Below are 11,888 nucleotides of genomic sequence, written 5' to 3'. Positions count from 1 at the left end.
AACATTATTAATTAGCAGCAACATGGATTATTAACAGCGCGACCCGAAGGCTCAGCTGAGGATTTAACCTGGAACTTGCTGCGTGGAAAGCTGGTGGAGATGGGGTCCAAAGTCAACCCAGAAGTTGAACCTCCAGGGTGTATCTTCCTTTCAAACTCTATGTGACAGAGACAGTCAGGCCCTGAGCGGAAACAGCCCCGGGGTCCTGCCTATGACGAGGAGCCACCCGAGACAGCGCGAGGACCCCTCTTGGGACTATCTACTCAAATCGCCTGATTAAAAAAAAAAAGAACTGATGCGCCTCGTTCAGCCCGTCTTATAGCGCAGTTTAATTAGCCGAGAAGGTCGCCGGGCGTCTTCGACGGCGGTTGCGGAGCGGTGAGAGGGAAGGGTTCCTTTTGGCGAGTCGGGCGTCTTTTTGGTCGCCTACGTCCTTCCCATCAGCCCCCGCGCCGAGCAGCAGCAGGAAGAAGGCGCAGAACCCACGTGTTGGACAAGATGCCCAAGTCCAAGCGGGACAAGAAGGGTGAGTGATGCCGCAGGTCCTCAAGGAGCGTTTTCCTACTCACCTATGTATTTCCCACACACTCACCTATGTATGCTTAGTGTTCAGAGCTTTATGTAGCCTAAGAGTGATAAATAAAATGTTGGAAGCTATACCTATACTGTATAGCCGTAATATTGTCCATTGTTATTGTATTAATGAGGGGGCTGGTGCCGTGTTGCTTTTGTTGTGACTTAATGGTTCTCATAGGCTAGGATTAGATTGAGGGGGCAGCTCAGTCGGTAGAGCGCGAGACAACTTAGTCTCAGGGTCGTGGGTTCGAGTCCCGTGTTGGGCAAAAGATACATGCACTGTGTGATAGGAATTTTGAGGTCTTAGATATATGGTAATGTTCATAAGTGTACCAACCAAGCACATACATAGATCAGCACAGGAAGACCGACCCGGAACCATTTTTGATTCCCAAACTGTCCCAAATGACCAAATGTTTTCTCTGCAAGGTCAAAGGAAAATGGAAAAGCCTCCCCATTGTCTTTTCCTTCACATATCCTGTCTTAAGGGTATATCTGTGTATGAATAGGGTAAGCCTGTGATCTGGCTCAGGGACTAAGTATTTATCATAACAAAAGACTGGCCAGGCTTCCCATGCAATCCAGTCAAGTAACCTGCCAGACAGGAGATAAACAAAATTGAAATTTCTGTTTTAAGACTGCCTTTTTTGTGATGTAGGTATGATGTATCTGAGGAGTGGTCTTAGGTTACACCCCTTCTGTGATGTATGTATGATGTTTCTGGGGGTGGTCTTGAGCTACAGGGTGGCAATTTCAAAAGTCTTTATAAGGCCTTGCCGCCATTGTTCTGGGTTCCTCCTGCGGGTGAGGGGAGCACCCTGTTACAACAGAGCAATAAAGATCAAGCTTACTAGCTGCTTTGCTTCTCAATATTCTCTGGTTGGCCTTTGTTATTTTCACCTACCAATAGGGAACCTATGTAAGGACTCTATATGGGCTCTTGGAAACCCCATAAGGGAAAAGGGCAATTTTTGTTTTAAATTTTTTTTAATTACCTACCCTGGAGCTCAAGACCACCCCTCCATACATCATACATACATCACAGAAGGGGTGTAACCTAAGACCACCCCCCACAAACATCATACCTACATCACAGAAAAGGTGGTCTACAACAGAAATTTGAATGTTGTTGTTTTTCCGGTCTGCCAGGTTATCTGATAATGCCCCATCTGATTGCCTTTCGTGGTAGTCTGGCCATTCCTTTGAGATGGTGATTACCCACTTCCTGAGACAATGGGAAGGTTCCCTCACCCTCTCCCTCCTTGCAGAGAAAACATTTGGTCAGTTTGGGAGTCAAAATGGTTTCAAGGTGGTCTTCCTGTGCAGCTCCAGACATGTGGTCCACATATCTATGTACGTGCTTGGTTGGTACATTTATGAACATTTATTATATATATAAGACCTTATTTTTTTTATTTCACTTGCAATGCAAGGGGTTGGACTAGATGACCATCATGGTCCCTTCCAACTCTACAGTTCTATCTATAGCTGTGGTTCCAAACCATTTTTGGCCATGCCTCACCTAAGCATCTCTAAAATCCTGACACCCCCCCCCCCCCCGTGACATGTAATTCTTATTATTCAAAAAGTGAGCTCCTGTTCATGTGGAGGAAGCCTAGAAGGCCATTAACTGTTAGTAACTCATTCTAGAATTGCCCCCCTTAAAAATCAAATTGCCCCCCTGTGGGGCATGTGCCCCACTTTGGGAACCACGGATCTATAGTGTTGTTGTTTGGATCCATCTGTTTCGGGACAGTGGAGGAGTGTGCTTTTGGGGGTGAAGCCACTGGAAGTTACAGCACCTGCTGTGGCTGTAGAGATTGATACGGGAGAGACATGTTTTGTTTCAGGTGGGGCAGATGAAGGCACCTGCTTGTGCTGCTGCAGATGCACCAGACATTTCTTCTCTCTGCACTCCTCCCAGCAGTCACTGCTATGGATGGACAGCCTGACTGCCTGTCTTCAGGCACTGGTGGTCCTTTGCAAAGGATTCCCACACAGCCGAGTTGATGTTGCCAGCCTTGTGTCATGTTTGCAGACATCTTTGTAATGCAGGGTTGGTCTGCCAATAGGTCTGGTGCTGGAAGCTGGCTCCCCATACTATCCTGCCATCTTCTGTTCTGTGGACATAGCCAAGCAAGCGTGGATGTTGCTGAGACAGGAATGCGAACATGCTAGGGATTCTGTCTTGCCATTCAATACCCAAAATGTGCGTGTTCGTATTATACCGTATTTTTCGCCCCATGCGGCCCATTGGCCCATAAGGCGCACCTAATATTTTTTTTGGGGGGGGGAATAAAGGGGAAAAAATTATTTCCCCCTAAGGCACAAGGCTGGGGCGGGGGAAGCCCGAGCTTCCCCCAACCCTAGCCCCCAGAACAGGCTGCTCTCCACAAGCCCTCCTGCGGACTCAGCAACTGCTCAGCGCGCCCAGGCTTCGAGACAGAGGCAGCGCTGCGCAAGCCTGGGGAGCCCGGCAGGAACTCCCGCGGGCTCCCAAGGCTTGCTGATAGCTTCCTGAAGCCTGGAGAGTGAGAGGGGTCGGTGCGCACCGACCCTTCTCGCTCTCCAGTCTTCAGTGAAAGCCTGCATTCGCCCCATAGGACGCAGACACATTTCCCCTTCATTTTTGGAGGGGAAAAAGTGCGTCCTATAGGGCGAAGAATACGGTATATATTTTTAATTCTGTTAATGCTTCATTGTTCTTTAATTATTGTTTCCCACCCTCCTATGTTTTTAGCTGATCTTATTTCTATCTGCAATCCGCCTTAAGTCCCTGTCAGGGAAGAACGCAATGTATAAATAAATATATAATAATAATAGCCTGACTTACCATAACTACGACAATTGCTGCAGGGTAAAGCAATAAGTCAAATATAACACTGAGCAAAACATCAGGTTTGCACAAACTCCAGGTTTGCCCCGGAAACCGCCTTAACTAGGCTCTCCCTGTGGCTGCCCAGTTGGAGTGTCCCATATGGAACTGAATCTCTTTCTTCTTCCTTCCAGTCTCCTTGACAAAAACCGCCAAAAAAGGATTAGAAGTTAAACAGAGCTTAATAGAAGAGGTAAGCAACATTGCAAACTATGACTCTGATCCCGTGTGAAAAATTGCTTTGGAGGAAGGGCTTGGGATTATGTTGCAATTTAGAGTCATGTAAATGCACAGTCTTGAATGATTTTTTTATTTTTCTCCCTGTCTTAGAACAGAAACCACAAAAAGTAAAATGAGGCCATAATATAAAATGGCAGAAGCAATATAATGATAACATAACTACCTCACCCCAAAAACAGAAACGTTAAAGGTTTCTTCCTTCATTCTGAATCTTGAAGGCTGTTTCTATTTAGAGAATATATTCTTCTTACATTCTGACTTCTAAACTTCTTCACCTCCAGCTGCGGAAATGTGTGGACACCTACAAGTATCTCTTTATTTTTTCCATCGCCAACATGAGAAACAACAAGCTGAAGGATATTCGGAATGCCTGGAAGCATAGCAGGTAAAAAGAAGAAGTTGGGTCGCCCGTGACTCTTTCTCTGAGCTGCTTGCAAAAGTGTTTGGATTGACTTAGAAAGAAAGAAAAAACACCTTTCAGGGAGAAACCTCCCCCTGAACGATGGAGGACTGTGCATGCTCAGCAGATAATTGTTGAAAAGGGGGGGGGGACTGTCGTAGTGGAGGAATGGAGTATCCTGGAAAGGACATGACTCTGAGGTGGGGGGGATTATTATTATTATTATTATTTATTATTATTACCATCATCCATTTCTTAGTCACTTTCTACACAACAGTCAACAATGTAGAATTAAAGCAGTTTAAACACAACAGTAATGAGATTAAAGCAAAAGTACCGTATTTTTCGCTCTATAGGATGCACCCGACCATAGGATGCACCTTGTTTTAGAGGGGGAGAACAAGGAAAAAAAATTCTCCACCTCTCTGGTCAGCGTCCCTTCAGCGAAGCGGCAGGAGAAACAGAGCCCCTTCCATTTCTCCTCCCGCTTGGCTGAAGGGGCGCTGCGCAGCTCTCCCTCTCTGCTGAAGCCAGGAGAGTCTTGCTCTCCTGGCTTCAGTGAAAGGACCTGAAGCCTGCGGAGTGCAGCGGGAACTCGTGCTGCGCTCCGAAGGCTTCAGGCGGCTATCCCTGAAGCCTGGAGAGCAAGAGGGGTCGGTGCGCACTGACCCCTCTCGCTCTCCAGGCTTCAGTGATAGCAATGCGAAGCCTCCGGAGCGTGGAGGGAGAGCTCCCTCTGCGCTTTGGAGGCTTCGCATTGCTTTCGCTGAAGCCAAGGAGCCTGCATTCGCTCCATAGGACGCACACACATTTCCCCTTAATTTTTGGAGGGGGAAAAGTCATCCTATAGAGCGAAAAATACAATACTGAATAGTCACCCATGGTAGAGACATCCAGTCATCTAGCTTGGAAAGCTTGTCGGAACAAATATGTATTCAATCATTTCTGGAAATTCCTGCTAGAGGGTGCCAACTATATCTTGCCAGGATGCTGTTTTGCAGAACAAGGGCAGCCACAGTAAAGGCCCCGAATTACTCAGAGCAGGGTATTGAGATCATTGGCACTTGCAGAAGAGACTCCCACATCCAACAGTGATCTGCTCCTTAAATCTACTTAATCCATTATTGTCTGCATTGCTGACTTAAATATACTCCCAAAATGAGTTAGCGAAGTGTTTGTTGAGTAAGAGCATGTTGGTGTGAAATGTTTGATATTGGGGTCTCCTCCTGCAGTTGATTTGATCGATTGATTTCCCTTTTTGCAGGATTTTCTTCGGGAAAAACAAAGTGATGATGGTGGCCTTGGGACGGAGCCCAGCCGATGAATACAAAGATAATTTACACCAGGTGGGGTGTCTGGAGTGTAAACAGTTTCACCAATGACTTCTGCAACTTAGATTCTGTGTGTGACAAATTAGGGGCACACAGTGAATATTTCCCTATTATCTCCATTCTCCTTTTGTTTTTTAGGTCAGTAAGCATCTGCGGGGAGAGGTTGGACTTCTCTTCACCAATCGCACCAAAGAGGAAGTTGCAGAGTAAGCCTTTCCGAGTCATTTCTGTCGCTTATAATGTTAGGGGATAACATCTTGCTTGTGAACATTGGAAGACTCAGGATAGATACCGTATTTTTCGCCCTATAGGACGCACTTTTTCCCCTCCAAAAATGAAGGGGAAATGTGTGTGCGTCCTATGGGGTGAATGCAGGCTTTCGCTGAAGTCTGGAGAGTGAGAGGGGTCGGTGCGCACCGACCCCTCTCTCTCTCCAGGCTTCAGGAAGCTATCCGCAAGCCTTGGGAGCCCGCGGGAGTTTCCGCCGGGCTCCCGCGGCTTGCGCAGAGCTGCCTCTGTCCCGAAGCCCGGGCGCGCTGAGCAGTCGCGCCCAGGCTTCGGGTAGCTCTGCGCAAGCCACGGGAGCCCTCCCACGGCTTGCGGAGAGCAGCTTGTTCTGGGGTCGGGGGAAGATCGGGCTTCCCCCACCCCAGCCCCGTGCCTGGGGGGGAAATAAAATTTTTTCCCTTTATTTCCCCTCCCAAACAACTAGGTGCGCCCTATGGGCCGGTGCACCCTATGGGGCGAAAAATACGGTAGATGGTAGATGATAGATAGATAGATAGATACATAGATAGATACATAGATAGATACATAGATAGATAGATAGATAGAATTTTTTAATATATATATACCCTGCCCTTCCCGGTTCAAAAACTGGGCTCAGGGCGGCTAACAACAAATTTAAAACACTTAATTGTAAAAGCAGCATAAAATACAGTATAAAAACATGAATAACAATAAAATTCAAATTTCAGAAATCAATTGAGGGGAAATCCATCTATAGTCACCAGGGCTAGCTGGCTGAATTTGTCCTACATGGGCCAGTGAGGAGGCCAGGGGAGAATTAGCTGTGGGGTCTCAGAGCGGGTAATCTTCATAAAAGGGGAGGGGGAGGGAAGAGAAGGGAAATAAAAGACCAGCCTGAATTCAATTTAAAGGCCAGGCGGAATAGCTCTGTCTTACAGGCCCGACGGTAGGAGGTTAAATCCTGAAGGGCCCTGTCATGGGACAGAGCATTCCACCAGGTCGGAGCCATCACTAAAAAGGCCCTGGCCCTGGTGGAGGATAGTCTGACTTCCTTAGGGCCCAGGACCTCTAAACTATGGTTATTCATAGGTCCTCTGCGGGGATACCAGGAGAGGCGGTTCTGTAAATATGAGGACCCTAAGAAAGTACTTCACACGGCACACAGTTAAACTGTGGAGCTCGCTCCCATGGGGGGGAGTGATTCCCACCAACTTTAAGGTGGCTTTAAGAAAAGTTTGGACTAATTCATGGTGGGGGAGGTGGAGATGGCTATCAATGCCTACTAGCCATGATGGCTCGGCTCTGCCTCCACAAGTCAGACGCAGCAATGCTTCTGAATGCCAGTTGCTGGAAATTGCAGGAGGGGAGAGGGCTCTGGTGCTCAGGTTTTGCTTACTGGCTTCCCACAGGCAACTATTCAGCCACTGTGAGAATAGAATGCTGGACTAGATGTCCGTTGGCCTGATCCAGCAACAGGGTCCTCCTTATGTTCTATAAACAGCTAGGAACAAGAAGCTGGAATATGTCATAATTCTTGATACTGTAATATGGAATACAGTGGTATCTCAGGTTACATACGCTTCAGGTTACAGACTCCGCCAACCCAGAAATAGTGCTTCAGGTTGAGAACTTTGCTTCAGGGTGAGAACATAAATCGTGCTCCAGTGGGGCGGCAGCAGAAGGATGCCCCATTAGCTAAAGTGGTGCTTCAGGTCTTTAACAACAGTTTCAGGTTAAGTACAGACCTCCAGAACGAATTAAGTACTTAACCCGAGGTACCACTGTACAGTGGACGCTCGGGTTGCGAACATGATCCATGCGGGATACACGTTCGTAACCCACAGCGTTCGCAACCCCGTCTGCGCACGCACGGGTTGCAATTCGGTGCTTCTGCGCATGCGCAAAGCACGATTTAGTGCTTCTGCGCATGCACGACTGCCAAAACCCGGAGGTAACCTGTTCCGGTACTTCCGGGTTTCGGCAGTGCGCAACCTGAAGTGGACGCAACATGAGATATGACTGTATGCAATTCTTATGTTTTCCATTTTGTTTGCCTGTTTTTTTGTTTTTTGTTTTGTATTGTAAGACACTTTTGTAGCCTTATGGGGCTTTGCCCTCGGGTGGGAAAAATATTGCGCCCGGGAAAGGGAAAATGGGAGTCAACAGACACTCAAGGAATAGTTTCGGAGAAAAAGCTTTATTTCTACCATCCATGAACTGGTAGAAGGAGCAAGTGTGAGAACTCACAAACAAGCACGAGTTCACAGTCATTTGCACAGAGTATATATTACCCTTCTAGTTCTCTCCCCTTTCTCCTCCTTCTGAAAAGTCCTGCCCCATGTCTCCTGAGCATGAACAGAAAATTCCTGCCTTGGGACTCTTTTTGGACTCTTCCCAGGAAAGGGGGTGAGAAACCAAAGGGGGTTTCAGAGTGTTCAAATATGTTTCATTCTCTTGTTCTGGCATAGTTCCTGGAGAGAAAGTTGCAAGTCAAATGTACTGTTTGGCAAGGTCAACTAGCCTGAGAAGCGACCTATGTTACAGCAGAGCGAAATGTTTCTGATGCTTAGCTAATGCCTTTTAGCTGCTGAGAAAATGATTTTGAAAAGCTTTGAGCCTGCTTTGGGGGGGGGGGTGTGACTTCGGGCCTAGGTGGGGTCACCTGTCCTCACCTCCTTCACTTTGAGTCTTCTTTCCTTAAGAAAAGCGGGGTATAAATATTAAATCCAGATTCCAAGGTTTTGCAAACAGCTAAGCTTAATAGATTTGTCGCTTCCTTCCTTTCTCCAGGTGGTTCTCTCAGTTTAAAGAGAACGACTTCGCCCGAGCTGGCAACAAAGCAACCTTCACCGTCAATCTGGATATGGGGCCCTTAGAGCAGTTTCCCCACTCCATGGAGCCGCAGCTGCGGCAGCTGGGGCTTCCGACGGCGCTGAAAAAAGGTGGGCAATGTGTCCCGGAGTTAACTTGTGGAACTCCTTTCCACAGGAGTCAGTGATGGCCACCAACTTGGATGGCTTTAAAAGAGGATGAGACACATTCATGGAGGAACAGAGGGTGGACATGTGTTCGAATCCTGCTTGCCGGTTTCCCCGAATGGGCATCTGGTTGGCCACTGTGAGAATCAGAGCCTAGACTGGATGGAGCACTGCTCTGATCCAGCAGGCTCTTTTTACATTCTTACGTGCACGTTATTGGAAATAGCTTAGCCGTGCATTAACGTGGACCCAAGAGAAAAAACTATGTGTGTGAGTCTCCTTTCGTGTTAGCATGATTTATTTGGCTGTCTACACTTCCCTGCATCAGGCCAGAGTGAAAAATTCCCACGTTTGTTTTCCATCAGCTCAGCACAGGGAAACGAGGATTTATGCAGAAAAATAAGAAAGTAAATTATAAGCAATTCTGAGCGCCAGTCTGTTTTTTTAAATCTTTCTAGGCAATAAATTGAAGCTTCTTTAAAAAGGCTTTGGCCTGTTACCTGTTACTGCTTTTACACAGCCTTTTCCTTCTGTGTTGTTTCATTGACAAATAGAGAATCCAATTTCTTCCTTCCTTTCCAGTCCTAATGATAGTAATTAAGAAGAAAGGTGCGAACTTTAAAATCTATTTTAAGAGTAGTTATTCAGTGCTCAACCCAATCATATTCCCTTGCCCTAGACCAGGGTTTTTGAAACTTGGGTCTCCAGCTGTTTTGGGGCTAAAGTTCCCATCATCTCTGACCACTGGTCCTGATTAGCTAGGGATGATGGGAGTTGTAGTCCAATAACAGTTGGAGGCCCAAGTTTGGGAAACCCTGCTCTAGAAGCTTATCACCTCCCCAAAGATATGTCTTTTCCCCAGTGATGAATGTCTTCTTCAGGACATCTGAGGCTGTGCCCTTTAGCCCACAAGGGAGTTAGGTGGTCAGATTTATCTTCCAACTTCCTCTCTTCACCGCAGAGTTATCTCTGCTAGCAGACGATATATTGGTTTGCCATAGATCCAACCGAAAGTCCTGGTTTGTGTGGGGGGGGTGTCTCCTGATCATATGCAGAGGGTCGATTCTGCCCCCTCTTCAGCAGATGCTCATTCCTTCCTCCTGTCTCCTGGGAGGAAGGTGGGCTCTTCCCAGATAGCTTGTGCTGATAGGAACTTTGTCAGCTGCATAGCTGTCAACAGAGTTGAAAATAAGGGATCAGAAGCCTCGAAAATAAGGGATCAGCAGCCTCACCTGTCCTGGGGACAGTCTATGGGATATCTAACACTCCGGGATAGCAGCGGGAAATGGGGCTGGAATAAGGGAAGGTTGACAGCTATGCAGCTGCTGAAAGCTCTGAATAATAATAATAATAATAATATTTGTACCCCGCCCATCTGGCTGGGTTTCCCCAGCCACTCTGGGCGGCTTCCACAAAGACCAAAAATACACTAATATGTCATACATTAAAAACTTCCCTGAACAGGGCTGCCTTAAGATGTCTTCTGAATGTCAGCTAGTTGTTTTATCTCTTTGACATCTGATGGGAGGGCGTTCCACAGGGCGGGCCCCACTACCGAGAAGGCCCTCTGCCTGGTTCCCTGTAACTTGGCTTCTCGCAATGAGGGAACCACCAGAAGGCCCTCGGTGCTGGACCTCAGCATCCGGGCAGAACGATGGGGGTGGAGACGCTCCTTCAGGTATACTGGACCGAGGCCGTTTAGGGCTTTAAAGGTCAACACCAACACTTTGAATTGTGCTCGGAAACGTACTGGGAGCAAATGTAGGTCTCTCAAGAACACCGCTGCAAGGAAGCAAAAAAAATATCCTTTCCCCCACATCCTCTGCCAGCCTTCCACCCATTTCTGGAACCCTGATTTGTACCAGCAGTGCTTCCTGAGCTCCAGCCAGCATGGCCAGGTTATGGTCCAGCTGACTTCTATAAACCAATTCATTCCGGCCACTTCCCCTCCTAATCTTCCTTTCTTGTTTGCAGGAGTGGTGACCTTAATCTCGGATTACGAGGTCTGCAAAGAGGGGAGCATCCTGACCCCTGAACAAGCACGTATCCTGGTAAGCAAGTGGCAAAGAACGCGGGGTGGATCCCTCAACCAAGGGATCTCCGAGGCCTGGGGGTGGGGGGTGTCTTTGATTGCTGCTGTGCAAGGCGTCTTCCTTACAGATCGACGCGTCAAAGCTTGGACTCAATGAATCTCATTCCCATGGACTTTGGTGCTTTAATGCGAGAGACAGCACGGTGTAGTGGTTAGAGCAGTGTTTCCTCAAACTTTTGTAGTTGGGCTACAATTCCCATCATTCCTGACCACCGGTCTTGCTAGTTGGGGATGATGGGAGTTGTAGTCCAACAACAGCCAGGGACCCAGGTTTGAGAAACACTGGGTTAGAGCATTGGACTAGGAACTGGGAGACTTGGGTTCGAATCCCCACTTGGCCGTGAAGCATAACGGAGGTGACCTCAGGCCAATCACTGTCTTCTCTCAGCCTAACCCTACCTCACAGGGTTGTTGTGGAGATTACATGAGGGCAGAGGGAGAACCATGTATGCCCCCCTGAGCCCTATGGAGAAAAAGTTGGGCTGTAAATATATTAAATACTGCTACCTCTTCCACTGTCTGGGACGCGGGTGGCGCTGTGGGTTAAACCACAGAGCCTAGGACTTGCCGATCAGAAGGTTGATGGTTTGAATCCCTCAACGGGGTGAGCTCCCATTGCTCGGTCCCTGCTCCTGCCAACCTAGTAATTCAAAAGCACGTTAAAGTGCAAGTAGATAAATAGGTACCGCTCCGGTGGGAAGGTAAACGGCGTTTCCGTGTGCTGCTCTGGTTCACCAGAAGTGGCTTAGTCATGCTGGCCACATGACCCGGAAGCTGTACACCGGCTCCCTCGGCCAATAGAGAGAGATGAGCGCCGCAACCCCAGAGTCGTCCGCGACTGGACCTAATGGTCAGGGGTCCCTTTACCTTTACTTCCGCTGTCTAGTCTCCTCCCGCTTCTGTCCTTTTCTCATGGAGAGGAAGATGCTCGCTTCAGAACCACATCATACTTGTTTCAAGTTGCTAGACCTCATTGTTTGCATAGATTCCCAGAAGTGGACACCTGGGAAACTGCCCAGAGAAGAAGCCCACCTTCACCCCTCAACTACAAGAATGTAGCTCTTGTGCTAAGCGAATAAGATAGAGATTTAGGTGCAAAGAGAAGGCAGTTTTGTGTGTTTTGTTTCTTGGCATAAACAGCTGTGGC

At 47.8% G+C, this 11,888-nt stretch overlaps 1 protein-coding gene across 1 annotated transcript; it reads left to right on the top strand.

The window, feature by feature from the left end:
• The first annotated feature begins 294 nt into the window (after positions 1-294).
• Positions 295-11,284, top strand: MRTO4 (MRT4 homolog, ribosome maturation factor). The gene is made up of 7 exons (XM_083750365.1): positions 295-526; positions 3,586-3,644; positions 3,973-4,076; positions 5,356-5,437; positions 5,561-5,628; positions 8,462-8,613; positions 10,624-11,284. The coding sequence occupies exons 1-7, from the start codon at positions 499-501 to the stop codon at positions 10,836-10,838; spliced, it is 708 nt and encodes a 235-aa protein (XP_083606491.1). The 5' UTR covers positions 295-498; the 3' UTR covers positions 10,839-11,284.
• The last annotated feature ends 604 nt before the right edge of the window (positions 11,285-11,888 follow it).

The sequence above is a fragment of the Podarcis gaigeae genome, assembly GCF_964106915.1.
Source record: "Podarcis gaigeae genome assembly, chromosome: 8".
In the NCBI taxonomy this organism is placed as follows: Eukaryota; Metazoa; Chordata; class Lepidosauria; order Squamata; family Lacertidae; genus Podarcis; species Podarcis gaigeae.
Note: the sequence above shows the minus strand (reverse complement) of the source record. Positions and strands in the feature narration are given on the sequence as shown.

What these genes read in the sequence shown, in the direction of transcription:
- MRTO4 (XM_083750365.1), top strand. Translation starts at nt 499, where the DNA reads ATGCCCAAGTCCAAGCGGGACAAGAAGG. An exon ending in AACAGAGCTTAATAGAAGAG is followed by an intron (nt 3,645 to 3,972) that starts GTAAGCAACATT and finishes CTTCACCTCCAG; the next exon opens with CTGCGGAAATGTGTGGACAC. An exon ending in AATGCCTGGAAGCATAGCAG is followed by an intron (nt 4,077 to 5,355) that starts GTAAAAAGAAGA and finishes CCCTTTTTGCAG; the next exon opens with GATTTTCTTCGGGAAAAACA.